Consider the following 15,616-nt stretch of genomic DNA (forward strand, 5'->3'; position numbering starts at 1 on the left):
CCCTCTCTCCCACTACGTCCCTCTCTTGTTCTCTCACAGTGAAGTCCAGTATGTGGTCCTCCAGAATGTGGCCACTATGACCATCAAGAGAAGGGTGAGCTTCTGTGAAGATGTTAATCCATATGAAAGACTCCAGAGCAGGTGTAGTAACAGTGTGTTGACAGAGAGTCTCACTGTGTGTTGCTTTGTGTTCCTCAGGGGATGTTTGAACCTTACCTGAAGAGTTTCTACATCCGTTCCACGGACCCCACCCAGATTAAAGTCCTCAAGGTTCTAATCTGTCCTCTTCTGTTATTCTACAATCGCCCCTATGTCCTTATCAGTTAAAGTCACTACACCTAAAACTACTTTTGTTCTGACTCCTACAGTTACTTTGCTCTGTTTTTAACCTTGGGTTGGCCTCTAGCTGCTACAATATTGACTCGATTTTAAATAGATTATTCCACTGACCATTTAACAAAGAGAGACTTATGCATGCTTCTATTACTAGCAGGTTTGATTACTGTAATGCTCCTCTACCTAAGAAAGCTATAAAAGGGCTACAGATCACACAGAAAGCAGCAGCTTTCAGCAGTAGTATTGTTCTACTGACCAAGACCAGAAGGAGAGCACACATCTGTGTGCATCTGTACTGTCCTGAAGTCCCTTCATTGGTTGTCTGTCAAAGGCTTTATATAAATAAAGTTTGATTTGATTTGATCAATATTCAAAGCTGGCATTCCCTTAAATCTAGGACAGATTTGTATTTAGCAAACAGAAGTGTATTTATAGAAGGCATGTTTCCTCCGTTTGTTTGTCTGACAGCTGGAGGTGCTGACCAACCTGGCCAGCGAGACAAACATCTCCACCATCCTGAGAGAATTTCAGGTGATGGGAGAGTCTGGGCGTTCCACTTTTTGGATTCCCACTCGATGTATTTCTCCGGTCCTGGGCCGCTGACAGAGATGCAGTCGTCCACCGTGTACACGGCGTATCCATAATCGTTTGGTTAACAGACAGTCTGTGTACCTGTGTGTCGTATTGAGAGGACTTATTAATTATGTTAACAGACGTACATTAAAAGCATGGACAAGGACTTTGTGGCGGCCACGATCCAGGCAATCGGTCGCTGTGCCACTCACATTGGGGAGGTGAGGGACACCTGTCTCAATGGCCTGGTGCAGCTGCTGTCCAACCGCGACGGTCCGTACCCAGCTCCTCCCTGCACCGTATCCCTCTCTGTTTTAACCTCCCTGCCTCTCTTCCACACATGCATCACAAGATCCCAGGTGGTAATGGAACCTGGCCTGCCGCTAGAAGGTGTAATGCCTTCGTGGTTAACGCACTAGCCGGCTTTTTCTCTTTCACTTGAGCTTTTATCCAAAGGGACTCTGAATTAATTAAGGAGCAGGTAGGGGTAAGGGGAGCCGACTAACCTAGACACTACACTATCCGGCCCACCTTCCTGTATGCTGGACCTCTTCATTGGTTTATTACTCGGGGGGGGGGGGGGGGGGGGTTATAATATATACTTTAGATAATATATGCTGTGCTTCACACAAATTAACCACATATTCTCACATGCAAAGCAATAAATAGATTCTAGATAGAATAATAGATCTCTGTGTGTTGAGCAGTGCCTATATGACTAAAACAGTGACATACGCCTAAAGTGAATAATTACAGATTATTGTACGTGGTGGTGAACACTGAGGGGTTGGCTCAGCTAGTTGTCCTCACACCCCGTGTCGGGGCTGTTCTCTCTGCAGAGCTGGTGGTGGCCGAGTCGGTGGTGGTCATCAAGAAGCTGCTGCAGATGCAGCCCGAGAAACACAGCGACATCATAAAGCACATGGCCAAACTGACGGACAACATCCAGGTGCATTGTGGGATATTTGGATGGGAAATGTATTGATGGTTAATTTTCATTTCCATAAGAGGAAATGGAGAGAATTCCTATTTTTTTTAAGACATCTAAATGCGTAGTGCGTAGTTACAAAGTCAGAATATTAACAAGAAAGTTTCAGAATTTTTGTGCTGATTTAAAAAAGAAAAGTTTGTTTGCGGATAATAGTGAAGTTTAACATGTATGCGTTACCCTCAGCTTTGGGGTTTCTGGTGCCTACAACAATGGTGGCTTCTACAAAGGTAGTTCTCCATCCAGAACTGAGTGTTTGTCTCCTATGTTCCCAGGTGCCCATGGCGCGAGCTAGCATCCTCTGGCTCATCGGGGAATACTGCGAACACGTCCCCAAGATCGCCCCGGACGTTCTGAGGAAAATGGCCAAGACCTTCACCAACGAGGAAGACATTGTCAAACTGCAGATCATCAATTTGGCCGCCAAGCTCTACCTTACAAACTCCAAGCAGGTGGGAACCACTTCTCTCATGTTATCGTCTCGGTAGTGGACGAGTGAGATTGACCCAGGCACCATGGTCTATTGATTGTACCGCAACGGAAAAAATATCTAATATGACTTCCCATGAAGATTAGCCATGAAAGCTTGAAAATGCTGTTTTAGTGTAATGGTCTCCACACAGCCACTTGCAGCATCTCCTTGCTCTGCAGTGCCATGATGCTTCACACTTTGTGTCAGGTGGCTCTTGAGTCATTGCACTTTTGATGCTTATTGTTAATAACCTTTTTAAGTTACTTTTATCTGCATACACACGTAAAAAACAACAGTATTTGCTTGATTCTCAAAAGGGCTATGCTCACTTTCGTGCCTCTCTCTCTCGTGCCCTCTCTCTCCCCCTCCCCCTGCCCTCCTCCGGTCACAGACCAAGCTGCTCACTCAGTACGTCCTGAACCTGGCCAAATACGACCAGAACTACGACATCCGGGACCGGGCTCGCTTCATTCGCCAGCTCATAGTGCCCACGGACAAGTGCGGGGCGCTCAGCAAGTACGCCAAGAAGCTGATCCTGGCTCTGAAGCCGGCGCCCATCCTCGAGTCTCCCTTCAAAGGTGCGGAACATCACAACACGGCATCCTTGTGCCGGATGCCAAGGACGTCATCGTGAACCACATGGGATCATTTTTTCATTTCCTGGTCTCATGGTTTTCAGTTTTTGTTCTGGGCTGTATGGCTTTATGGACAGGAAAGTGTTACAGATGGAGAATGACGTTATAGCACAGGACGGCAGGTCATCATTAAACTCGGGTTGAGACAAGGCGCAACCTTGACGACATGGTCAGCACACCAGCATTAGATCCCTTCAAGGCTTTAGGTTTTTATGTTGATTAATGTGTTCTTTGTTCCCTGCCAGACCGGGACCACTTCCAGCTTGGCTCCCTGTCCCACCTGCTTAACACCAAGGCGGGGGGTTACCAGGAGCTGCCCGACTGGCCCCAGGACGCCCCCGACCCCTCCGTGCGCAACGTGGAGGTGAAGGAGTCTGTGCGTGCAGTGGGAACAGTAACATACAGAGACCCCGAGATGAGAGCAGCTGGTGGTGGTGGTGGTGGTAGGATGGAGGGTCTCCCGAGCCAGCCCACTCCCACCTCTACCCCCAGGATGTGGAGGGGAGCGAGGGGGTCTTGCTCCCTCCAAACAGGGCAGTGCCTCAGAGCGGGGGTGGTTGCTGGGTGGGGGATGGGTGTCTCATAGCACTGACTCCAATATGACGTTCGTACAACGGGACATGTGGTCATCTCTCATTCACATACCAGTCACATCAGCATGAGTGTTGCTTGAGCCCCTTTACCTGCACCCCATCATGTAGATCAACAAAGGGATAGAGTTCAATAAACTCACAGTATCAACACAGTGGGGGGATCTCTGGTTGATATTAAATGTTCAAAAGGCTTTGACCATGAAGCTCAGAACACAGTAGAGCTTTCCATAAAAGCAGTCATATAATGCACACTGAAGACCAGAACCTTCTCAGCCCCTCTCTGCTGTGCAGCTGTCCCTGTCGGTAGCAACATCCTCTGCGATTCCCAGGTGATGCTTCACCTATGGCCCAATAGCACATGGGTCCCTGAAGAGACCAGGCAGGATGGCTGGTTCAGGCCCTCTTTAAAAGCACCTTCCCTTAAAGCAATTATAGAGTAATAGTTGTATAGATGGATGACATTTCTGGCAAAAAAATTGCTGGGTTTTCTGGATGACCCCCACAAAATGCACCCCTTCCTATTGGTCCATCCTCTCCCCCCCTCATGTGCCATTGGTTCATAGCTGAAGATGTCACATGATGTAAACTATGCCATCTGATCCAGCCTTTGACTGCTCATGTCGTCCGGCTGGTATCCAATCACACCAAGGGTCCAGTGCTCACTTCAAGGCTCTTTCACTTGTCATGTTAACAATGTCGTTTCTAATTTTTGGTTTCTCATTGAACATGTCCAAAGTGTACCTGTCATATGTCATTCAGATCGTTGCTCAATGACACCACATGTGTACAGTGAAGAAGGATGCATGTGCTAATTCTAATTGCTTTCTGGCAGGGGATGCTGCCAATTAATAGATGCAGATGATTAGCAAATAGGCATACGCTCCTGCCTGCTGAACTCCTGGAGGACTCACCCACTGACTTTTAACAGTCACTGACATCCATCTCTGCCTCTGCCTCTGTCTCTCTCTCTCTCTCTCTCTCTCTCTCTCTCTCTCTCTCTCTCTCTCTCTCTCTCTCTCTCACACTGTACATGACAATGCTTCTGCAGCTAGAGGAAGTGTATCCCAGTGAGCAAGGCCGGATTGGCCTGCTGGGAGACAGGCGAGAGGTGCCCCCCGACCCTACTCTCTCTCTCTCTCTCTCTCTCTCTCTCTCTCTCTCTCTCTCTCTCTCTCTCTCTCTCTCTCTCTCTCTCTCTCTCTCTCTCTCTCTCTCTCTCTCTCTCTCTCTCTCTCTCTCTCTCTTTGCCTCTCTCTCTCACTCTGTGTGGGAGTGCTGTGGTTCGGTTTTGATAAATGACTACTCTCAACTCTCCTTTCCCTCCCCCCTTCATTATACCATGTTGAGGTAAACAAGTATGAGCAGCTTTTACTGCCAAGTGGAAGCTTCACTTGCTGTCTATTCTTATTTGCCGCATGGTCAACAAACGATCTATTAGTTGGTATAGGCATCAGAAATTTTCTAGTTCACAAAAAATAAATAAAGGAAACATTTTATTTTAAAATATGCAGCTATAAATAACATGGAGTTGGTCGTGAGTAAGTCATGGACTTAGGTCATTAAGGATTGGCAATCTTGTTTTCTTATTCCTCACCATTGCCAGGAGGGGCCTACTGAGGTGCTTAATACAGTTTGCCATGTGGCTGAATTCTGTACCATGAAAACTAGGTTTTCATGCACTTTACAAATGTTTGGTGTGCGGTTGGATTTTTTAACAAATTAGAAAACTGTCAACCACTAATTCACCACTCTCCATTCCCATTGTGACTGTCCATTTCTGATTTCTAAAACAGAACATCCTGTGAAGTCATTTACAAAGACATCCAGTTGTCAGCGTTGTGGTCATTATATTGGAGTGGTTCACATCGATGGTCATGGTCGCCTTAGTGGTTCTGGGGTTGGCAGGAAAGGTGTCTCTGCAATGTCCTTTACTGTACTCCCATGTCTCCCATCTCAAGTCACAACCTAGTCAGACAGTGCCTCTATCTATGCTTATGCTTTCAACAAGATGTCCCTCCTTATTTTTTCTTTGAAATCTCCTATTACAATTCTTTTGTTTTCTTTTTCCACGTCTGCCAGGTTATTACGCTGCTCGAAAGAGTCACAAAATTAACGAGTGTGAGTCAGTCAGTGTATCATCTAACGCCCTTCTCTCTGAGCCTCCGTCCACATAGCGCCAGAACCCAAGTGTCTTTTGATTTCCCACCTTGTAACCTATAGTTGCTGTACTCTGCTTAGCCCAACCTAAGCCACCGGCACGCTTACCTCCCCTCTCTGCAGTCTTTACCATTACTGAAGTGACTCTTTTCAGAAACATTTTACCATCAGAAAGCTTTTTAAACTGGGGGGAATTACGGGAGTCTCAGACATAACAAGGACAATTAGATACATTTTATATCAATATCACTTTAAAAATTCACCACCAATGCTTCGAACTTAAAGTACAAATAATATGTTTGGTTCTACGTTATGGCATGTATAATATTTATTAGCATACATAATCGTTCTCAAAAGAGATCACTTCGTCTAATGGAACTGTTCCATGTTTTGAACAAATCAATTCCAAAACATTTCTGCAACTGGTCATGAAGGCATTTCCTGGTTCTAGCATCTAGTTAAGAAACCTAAAGGGGCGGGGGGGGGGGGATAATTACGCAGGCATTAAAGAGTAACCGCACACTAAACTACATTTGAGAATTTGCTGCTGTCTGCAACATCCAATGCATCTCAAGGTAATATGAGTGGAAAATTACGCTAGATTCATGTTTTCTGTATTGTTCAAATATATGAAAAATAACAACTCTTGTCTATTACCAAATAAATAACAATGTTTACATCCACATAGGGTTAGGAGACATAATTTTAACTTTTAAATTATAATTTTAGTCATTTAGCTCTGTTCATTCATACAGATTATCAATGGATGATACAATATTACCTGGAGATGGCAGCAAACCAAGCAAAGCAGTCACTGCAATGATACTCTTTAATGGACCTTTAGTCTATGGATACGGTCAGTATCCTAATTTGGAGACGACTGTAGACTGGAATGGCTGGCATTACTTGGCTGCATCATCCCGCCAGGCAGAGGCGTTCATGGCCGTGCTGATGTTTACTCCTGCCCTTCAACCTTTGCTTTGGTCTGAGAGGGTTTGTTCAACCGAGCTCCAATGATTGGTGACGCCTGTGGTTGTCGTGGTTGTGGTTTGTTGTTGTGTTGCTAGGTGCCTGAGTGGACCAAGTGCAGCAGCCGGGAGAAGAGGAAGGAGAAGAAGGTGGAGAAGCCGTTCTACTCCGACTCTGAGGGCGAGTCGGGGCCGACAGAGTCTGCGGACAGCGGTAACTCAACATTTTACGTGTACCTCAGTCTAGATTGTCTGTTTGTTTAGAGGGGATAGCCTGGAGATCAATTACTGACTGCTGCAGACGATAAACCTTGACCTGAACAAAGCACGAGCCTTTTGGTGGATCTCAAGCGATATTCTTTTTCGACTTTTCCCTTTGCTTTAGACTGTTAGATGACGTATGTATGCATGTTTTACATCCGCTAACCTAGAGAAATCTAAGTCTGATCCAGGGGGAGTATTTGCGCCCACCGAGAAGGCCGCCCAATAAGTGTGTGAAACAGCTTGTTTGCGCTCACTAGACTTCCGTAACAGTGTGACGTCAGACTGCAGTGGGCAGTGTTGAAGTGCAGAAGTCCCGCCTCCCGGCTACCCGCAATGTTTATAACTTCTCGGGGGGGTGATTTTGCAGACGCATGTGCCAAGCGTTCAACCAAGCGAACCGTCCTGCTCTTTTTTCCCACCAATCTGCAGAGTCGGACTCTGCCAGCAGCTCGGCCAGCGGCAGCGAGCAGAGCGGCTCAGGGAGCGAAGAGAGCGAGGAGAGCGAGGAGCGCTCCGACTCAGATGAGGAGGAGGAGGAGGAGGAGGAGGAAGCCAAGAAGAGGAAGACCCAGAAGAAGGAACCCATCGAAGCGGTGCAGCAAAGTGAAAGGTAGTACATGTCTTTAGATGTTCTGATGGGGGTCCCCTGAGAGAGAGGGCCTCAATATCATATATTCTGATTCGTACGCTGAAAACCATCATGATTTCTTTCATGTTAAGCACACCATGTATTCTAGCAAGCACAAACACACACACACACACACACACACACACACACACACACACACACACACACACACACACAGTTTACATAGTTGACATTTCCCGCTCAGAGCGGGGGAATCTTCTATTAAAATGCAAGACACTAAGACGTTTGCAAGAATGAAAATGTGGCTATTAAACAGATATCCAATTTGCTTTTTTGATAGAGAAATACATAAAATAAGAATGTCCACACCATGGGCAGTTATTTTGGTCATCCTTGATCAATCTGTCAGACTTTAGAGGTAGCCCCAGACAGACGGCTGGCCTGTGCTTCTCCTGTTAACGGAGCATAGCAGATAATCTATGAAAGCCTGCATTGACACAGAGATGAGAATGTAGTTGGCGCGCAGCCAATCTGGAATTGGTAACTGAACATCTAAGATCTACTGATAATGTCATTTGTAGATGTCCAGAGCTGACATCAAGAACTCTTTTGAGCGCCCTCATACAATCAATTATACAGTTTAGATTATTTCACAGAAGGCACTAGGTTGCTTTCTTGGTGACAAATTGTGAATTTAGAATCCAGATTCTGGCAATTGGGGTTCATAATGCAACATTTCTTAATTGCTTTTAACAATGGTACAATAGTACCTTCCTGTTTTAGCCACTTTGTTTACTCTCATTGTAAAGTGTATGTATCATCGTTACTGAGTCTTGTCTCTTCATCCCCAAGTGAGCAAAGCAGTGAAGAGGAAGTGAAGAAGAGGAAAGTTAGCAAACCTCCGCCGAGGAACGTGTCCGAGTCGGAGTCTGACGACGACGAGGACAGCCCGTCAGACAGCAGCCAGGACTCAGAATCTGAGGATTCTGAGTCCGAGGCAGAGGTCAAAAAGAAAAAGAAGGTCAGAGGATGACGAATAATGAGGTCTTTAATACACATTAGTGATCGACCGATATATCGGCCGATAATTGATAATATAATCTGCCAATATTTGCATTTTTTACGCAGATTTTTAAGTTTTTTCCGGCATGATTTACAGACAGTTCAATAAATGTTGATTTTTTTTAAATTGAGACATTGTAACATTTGTTATGATCATTGTATCATTTTTATGATGTACATTGAGGGATGCTTTGCCTGGAAATCCAGACCCACATCTAGAAAGCTGTAGGGTCTGGCAACGAGTAATGAAAATAGCCCAACTTGAGGGGCGGCACCAAGCATACATTTGAAAATATCACTGGATAACACACATTGGGTAACACTACCACCATCAGAAGAATACAAGGGGTGACGTATCCAGACCAGTGGAGCTAACCAATAGATAAGACTCTTGCCGTATCCGGTCGGTAAAACACCAACGCTTTTGGCCCGCCTATATTGATACATCGATGTGATTGATTGATGTTCTGTGCCAGGGGAGGCCCAGAATATACACGAGTATATTGCTTGTTCCCAGAGTGACTCGCTTAGCAAATTCAAATTGTGCTCTCGCGAGAACTCTGGATTTCCAAATATCGGCTCCAAATATCGGCTCAAGAAAATCTGTATCGGCTGTATCGGATCCCTAATACATTTCATAGAATAAAGACTAAATTTTGGAAATGTTATGATACTTTATTGTACCACTAGCTGATATATTTCCATTTGCTGCAGTCATCCCTCGTTCAGATTTAGATTTTCTCATCTTTGTCTCCAGACTGAGTGGATTGAGTTCAGGGTGGATCGGTTTTCTTTAATTTACACAGTCAAATAAATCAGACATGCAGATAGGGCAGATATGTTACAATCTAATAAGATGGGTTCATTCATGTTTCTTGTGAATGTCATTTGATTGGTCCACACAGATAACTCCGCCCAAAGCACCCACTAAACCAGTGAAGAAAGAGGGCAAGAAGGAGAAGAAGGAAATGTCTCTCCTGGACTTTGACGACTGTAAGTCACTTGTTCCAGTCAGCGCTGTGTCTGGTCTGTGTGTGTGTGCATGTGTGTGTGTGTGTGTGTTCAGACCGCCACTGATTCTCACCGTGCAGAAGCGAGTCATGGGAATTCTTAACGTATTGATTTGAGCAAGGTAAACGGATTGGTAAAGAAATGTGCTGTAACCATGCAGATGACACGTAGATTAGGATGACTTGTGACCAACCTATACTAAGGTCGGTCACAAGGGAATGTTTGCTGTGCTAGCTGTTGGTCCATAAACTTTGATTTTTATCGTTTCTTTTAAATCTCATACCATGTATAAACATCAGAAGTAAACTAGACCGACCAGATAGCCCCTTGTTACGACTGCAGCATTTTAACTAAACAATGTAACTCACCCCTCTGTCCTTCTCCCCTTCTCTCCCATGCCCCCGCTCCCTCCCCCTAGTCGAGCCCACCCCCTCCCCCCAGGTGACACCCGTGGGTAACTTCCTGTCAAGCAGCCTGGTGACGGACCTTGAGGGGCTATCTCTGACCGACACCGTGCTGTCTCCTGCCGTAAGATCCCCAAACTGCTCCTGATATGTTAGCACATCTAGACCAGAGGCTGGGGCTATCCACCATCTCTCATTCCACATGAGAGCTGTCAGCAGTCAGTCAGCAGCTGGTCAGCAGCCGGTCAGCAATTGGTCAGCAGTCATCAGCAGTCGGTCACCAGTCGGACAGCAGTCAGTCAGCAGTCGGTCAGCAGTCGGTCAGCAGTCAGTCAGACAGCAGTCGGTCAGCAGTCAGTCAGTCCGACAGCAGTCGGTCAGCAGTCAGTCAGCAGTCAGTTATCAGTCATTCAGCAGACAGTCAGCAGTAATACAGCAGTCACTCAGCAGTCGGTCAGCAGTCAGTCAGTCAGTCAGTCAGCAGTCGGTCAGAAGTCAGTCAGCAGTCATTCAGCAGTCATTCAGCATTCGGTCTGCAGACAGTCAGCAGTCATACAGCAGTCACTCAGCAGTCGGTCAGCAGTCAGTCAGTCAGCTGTCGATCAGAAGTCAGCAGTCCCCGGAGTGAGACGACTGAGATGAGAATATTATATATGCTATAACAACAGCAAGGGGAATATTTTTGGAGCTTTTTGATGATGTATTCCTCAAAACAACAGAGGTGACAAAAGTATTCAGATTTGTTTAAAAAGACTTCTGTAGAAGTTCAAGTATCAACTCAAGCTTTTTAATCAAGTAAAAGTGTAAAAGTACTGGTTTCAAAACTACTTAAAGTATAAAAGTAATGTAAGTAATGTGAAAAAATCCATTATGGGCAAAAGCTTAGGCCGCAGGGGCCTATAGTGCACTACCCCACCACCAAAAAAATAATTCTTATGTTAGTGTTGAACATTTTGGAATGCAACTCATTCAGCATTTTTGCTCATTGAAAATGAACGCATTTTAGTAGACTAAAAAGGGGATACATATTTTGGAAGGTCGAAAGTTCAGTCTTACAAAATGTGTGCCCCCCCTTATAACTTTGGCTAGGAAAGAAGAAACATGTATATTCTTCATTCAGTTAGCATTATAGGGAAGGTATACATATTTAGGCTATTTTTCGTATTTATTTGTGCAGGGTAATGAAAGGCTCTATATGGTGTGTGGGGCCTACATCATTAGACCTACCATGATGCTATTATGCTATTATTGTTATTTATTCAAGATATTTTGTATGGACATCTGCAGATTTTGCAACTGAAGTGTGGATTAGCCTGCAGGAATAAAATATGATCAGGTGGTTTTCAGTAGACAGCTGTCAGTACGGCTGCAGTGCAATGAATGAATGAAATGAATGAAAGAATGAATGAAAGATCCTAAACACGTAGGAAGAATAAAAACATATATTTTGACAGATGTGCCGTAAATTACTACTTTACAACCTTGTTGATAACCAACATTTAGAGGTACATCAGCCTTGGGTGAATTTGAAGCGTAGTGTGTACTTCCGCCTGCACTTGATGCATTCGCGCTCCTGCGGCCGGAATACAATTCTTATCGGGGGTAACTACATTGGCACGACACCGGAATGAAAACAAGCCAATGAAACCAATGAAATGAGTAACAAGCAACAATAATAATAATAATAAAAATAGATTTTATATAGCGCCTTTCAGGATACTCAAGGTCGCTTCACAAGAGTGGGAGGTGAGGGTGTGTGTGTAGGCAAGTGAGTGAGAGTGCAAAATGCGCAAGGCGCTGGGTAGGGTCGTGAGTTAGGCTATTGTAAACTGTAAGGAGTAGAAAGTACAGATAATTGCGGAAAATGTAGTCAGTTACGTACTCAGATAAACTCAGTTAAGTATAGATACCAAAGTTTCTGCTTAAGTAATGTAATGAAATATTTGTACTTCGTTACTTGACACCTCTGAAAAACAATAAACTAAACATGTAACAGACATGGATATCGTTTATGGGTCTAAGTCCCTCCCTCTTTGTGGCCTCTCACCACTCAACCTTTGTAACTGTAGTGGAAATCCCTTGACCGGAGGACCCTCCCTCTCTTGCCACTAAACCCATGCTACTGAGGCGGATAGCGTTCCCTCCCTAGAGGGCTCAGACGTCCGAGCGCTCTTTCTTTCAATGAATCATGGGACGCACCTCGTTCCAGGTGCTCCGTCCTGAGAACACTAGGACTGGGAATCACGGCAGAACAAGGGAGCATAGTCTAGTGCAGGGTGTCCCCGAAAACACCCTGAAAAATGTCAATGTAAAATACTTGTTTGATGTAAAACTGCCACCAATACACATGACGCAGAAGTGTTCAATTTTAGGCCACAAGTGAGCCAATTTGAACACAGACAATTTCTATAATAATAACTTACAAATGACAACAAAAATGGCCACCCTCCCTCCCTTTCCCCCTCCTCCAGACGATCTCTCCGTCCGGTTCACTGAAGAGCTACGAGCTGCTGCACCGCATCACAGGGGAGGGTCTGTTGGTGGAGTACTGCTTCAGCCGCCAGCCGTTTCTCCCTGACCCCCACATGGTGGCCGTGCAGATCCAGTTCACCAACAGCGCCGCCACCGAGGCCAAGAGCCTGCGCCTGGAGGAGGCCAAGCTGCAGTCCGGCATGCGGGTCAAGGAGTTCCCCGAGATCGGTCAGTTCAGAGGGGCCTGGGCGGTGGTACCGGGGTCGGCCACTAGGTGGTGCTGCCCTTGGGGAGCTGCTTGCAGAGGGCTTTGGTTTACAGGAAGATTATTTTCTTGCCTCTTTAAATGATGAGGAACAAATGGCTTGATTGACATTATTATCCAAGTCCAGGAGGAACTACTACATATCTATTAGTAGTATAGGTGCTGCTGCACAACCAAAATAAACAAAAACAGTACAGAGCTTTCACGGTACAGAATGCCAAAAGTAACCCTAACTCTTGTCCCAGTATAGTCACACAAGAGTTGGTATAGTCACCAAAAACTGCATACGACCTAAAGTGCCAGTGGTTGCATTGAAGCTTCTCCTTCTGTGCTGACAGAGGTGCTGCCAGCAGGGGAGAGCGCTACGGTGGTGATGGGCATCGACTTCTGTGACTCCACCCAGGCAGCCAACCTGCAGCTCTGGTAAGAGTGAATCTACTGGTAAGCGATGGACCCTTAACACAGGTCCTGTTACTGACAGGAGGTTAGGGTTAGCGTTACATTTTTGGGACATTTGGTGGCTGTTATTCTTGTCTTTTATAGCAGCAGAATGGCCCATGAATATGCACCGCCATACATAAATCCAACGGGCCCTTTATACATTTTATGAGCTGTGTTCTTCCTCCTGTAAGAGGGGTCCATTCCATACTCAGATCTTCTCACTGTGTTGCAGGTTGTCTTAATGAAATTAGATAATTTGAATTTGCCTTTAAAAAGCAAGGCTCTTGGGCAGGAACTAAAACCTAATAGTAGAAAATAGTGCTGTCAGTTAAACGCGTTATTAACGGCGTTAGCGCAAACCAATTTTAACGGCTTTAATTTTTTTATTGCGCGATTAACGCAATTTATTATTATTAGTATTATTTATTTTTTTGGCTCAAAGCAAAGAAGCAGTAGCCTGACTGCTATGTTCAAGGCAGTATGTTTGTATGTTCATCGTTTAATTGCACTATAGGCTTTTTTTTTGTATCGTCCTGTTTTGATCAGTATAGGCCAATGTTGTTATCAATAAAAAAACATTTGCACAAGGCAAGCCAACACTTCTCCATGTTGGTAAGTATGGAGCCAGTTTCCTTCCATAATTCAAACCTGAAAAAAAAAGTTTCAAAGGCTTGTAAGTCTGGGTTTGAAAACTCAACACCTTGTAAAAAAGGTTTTGCAACACTGAAAAAAGAGATTATAACCTGAAAAAAATTCCAACAAAAATTCCAACATCTGTAAACAGGATTTTGTGTTCTATTTTTTCTTCTTCATCATTTTCACCAACACATTTTCAAAGTTCAAACAATTTCACCAGCACATTTGCAGAGTTTCAAATCTGGCACTGTTCTAACAGTGTATTTCATTGATTCCCGGTTTTGAAACCTTGTAAATGGGATTCTGCAAACAGGTGTTCATACATTGAGAAATAAGTTTTGAAAGGTTGTATATTTAGTTTTAAAAACTTGTAAAGGTGTACGTTTACGCCATTGCAACGTATTTTTTCAGAACTGACTTTTCAGCATTGACTTTTCAGAGATTTGACCACACAGGCGCAAGCTTTGAGTCACGTGAATATTGGCAGTGTTCTGTCGCGCATATGTTTTGAAACTCCTGACAGTCAAGTCTGAAGAAAAAAAAAACGTTCCCGTTAAATGGTCCCGCCCATTTAAACCAATAGGTTTAAAGACCATTTAGCTTTAAACCTATTGGTTTAAATGGGCGGGACCATTTAGCTTTAAACCTATTGGTTGCTCTCGGCTGACGTACATTCCAATCACATTATTTTCATCGGCAGAGCACTGTCAATCACGCACAGCCCGGTGAACGGCACATGTGATTGGAATGTACGTCAGCCGAGAGCAACCAATAGGTTTAGAGCTAAATGGTCCCGGCCCCAGGAACGTTTTTTTTTTCTTCCGATTTGACTGTCAGGAGTTTCAAAACGAGTGTGTGACAGAACACTGACAATATTCACGTGACTCAAAGCTTGCGCCTGTGTGGTCAAATCTCTGAAAAGTCAGTGCTGAAAAGTCAGTTCTGAAAAAATACGTTGCAATGGCGTAAACGTACACCTTAACAAGTTTTTAAAACTAAATATTCAACCTTTCAAAACTCATTTCTCAATGTATGAACACCTGTTTGCAGAATCCCATTTACAAGGTTTCAAAACCGGGAAACAATGAAATACACTGTAAGAACAGTGCCAGATTTGAAACTCTGCAAATGCGCTGGTGAAATTGTTTGAACTTTGAAAATGTGTTGGTGAAGAAGATAAAGTAGAACACAAAATCATGTTTACAGATGTTTGAATTTTTGTTTGAATTTTTTTCAGGTTATAATCTATTTTTTCAGTGTTGCAAAACCTTTTTTACAAGGTGTTGAGTTTTCAAACCCAGACTTACAAGCCTTTGAAACTTTTTTTTTCAGGTTTGAATTATGGCAGGAAACTGGCTCCATAGTTAAAAACATTAAAATGAGAACAATTAATGGGACAAAGAAATCAAGGGATATTTAGCATAGAAAAAAGATTAATCGTGAGTTAACTATGGCATTAATGCGATTAATCTCGATTAAATATTTTAATCGTTTGACAGCACTAGTAGAAAAGCTTAAAGCTAAATTTTCGGTTTCATTTCACTTTGTTCGAGGACATTATTGCATAGCAACTGTGAATGCAGTGAAGACAGTGTTACTGAGTGACGCTGAACAAAAGTACTTTCTCTCTCTGTGTCGGTCATTTGCTAGTATTTAAAAAGTTATTTATTTATTTATTTAAGTTAAATAAATTAGTTGTTTTAACACTTTGTATTGTTTATTAGAAAGTGATGTATTTGGCGTCTTTCTC

General features: G+C 44.0%; 1 protein-coding gene and 1 long non-coding RNA gene across 13 annotated transcripts in view; both read left to right on the plus strand.

Moving 5' to 3' along the window:
• The window catches only part of LOC132464889 (uncharacterized), a 147,943-nt gene that overhangs the window by 26,860 nt on the left and 105,467 nt on the right, over positions 1-15,616 (plus strand). The gene's annotated exons all lie outside the window — the stretch shown is intronic.
• LOC132464872 (AP-3 complex subunit beta-2) overlaps positions 1-15,616 on the plus strand; it is a 61,451-nt gene that overhangs the window by 24,026 nt on the left and 21,809 nt on the right. For 4 of the 12 annotated variants that reach the window (XM_060061506.1, XM_060061511.1, XM_060061508.1 and 1 more), the window contains exons 10-25: positions 40-94; positions 199-270; positions 805-867; positions 1,050-1,182; positions 1,749-1,858; positions 2,173-2,349; positions 2,761-2,947; positions 3,250-3,368; positions 4,646-4,705; positions 6,822-6,936; positions 7,416-7,596; positions 8,428-8,596; positions 9,543-9,630; positions 10,067-10,176; positions 12,524-12,752; positions 13,128-13,212. In XM_060061506.1, coding sequence (XP_059917489.1) covers positions 40-94; positions 199-270; positions 805-867; positions 1,050-1,182; positions 1,749-1,858; positions 2,173-2,349; positions 2,761-2,947; positions 3,250-3,368; positions 4,646-4,705; positions 6,822-6,936; positions 7,416-7,596; positions 8,428-8,596; positions 9,543-9,630; positions 10,067-10,176; positions 12,524-12,752; positions 13,128-13,212 — 1,953 coding nt within the window. Of the gene's footprint in view, positions 1-39; positions 95-198; positions 271-804; positions 868-1,049; positions 1,183-1,748; positions 1,859-2,172; positions 2,350-2,760; positions 2,948-3,249; positions 3,381-4,645; positions 4,706-5,676; positions 5,716-6,821; positions 6,937-7,415; positions 7,597-8,427; positions 8,597-9,542; positions 9,631-10,066; positions 10,177-12,523; positions 12,753-13,127; positions 13,213-15,616 lie in introns of all 12 variants that reach the window. The other 8 variants (XM_060061512.1, XM_060061516.1, XM_060061517.1 and 5 more) reach the window with 4 other exon arrangements.

Source organism: Gadus macrocephalus, chromosome 9, assembly GCF_031168955.1.
Source record: "Gadus macrocephalus chromosome 9, ASM3116895v1".
Classification (NCBI taxonomy): Eukaryota; Metazoa; Chordata; class Actinopteri; order Gadiformes; family Gadidae; genus Gadus; species Gadus macrocephalus.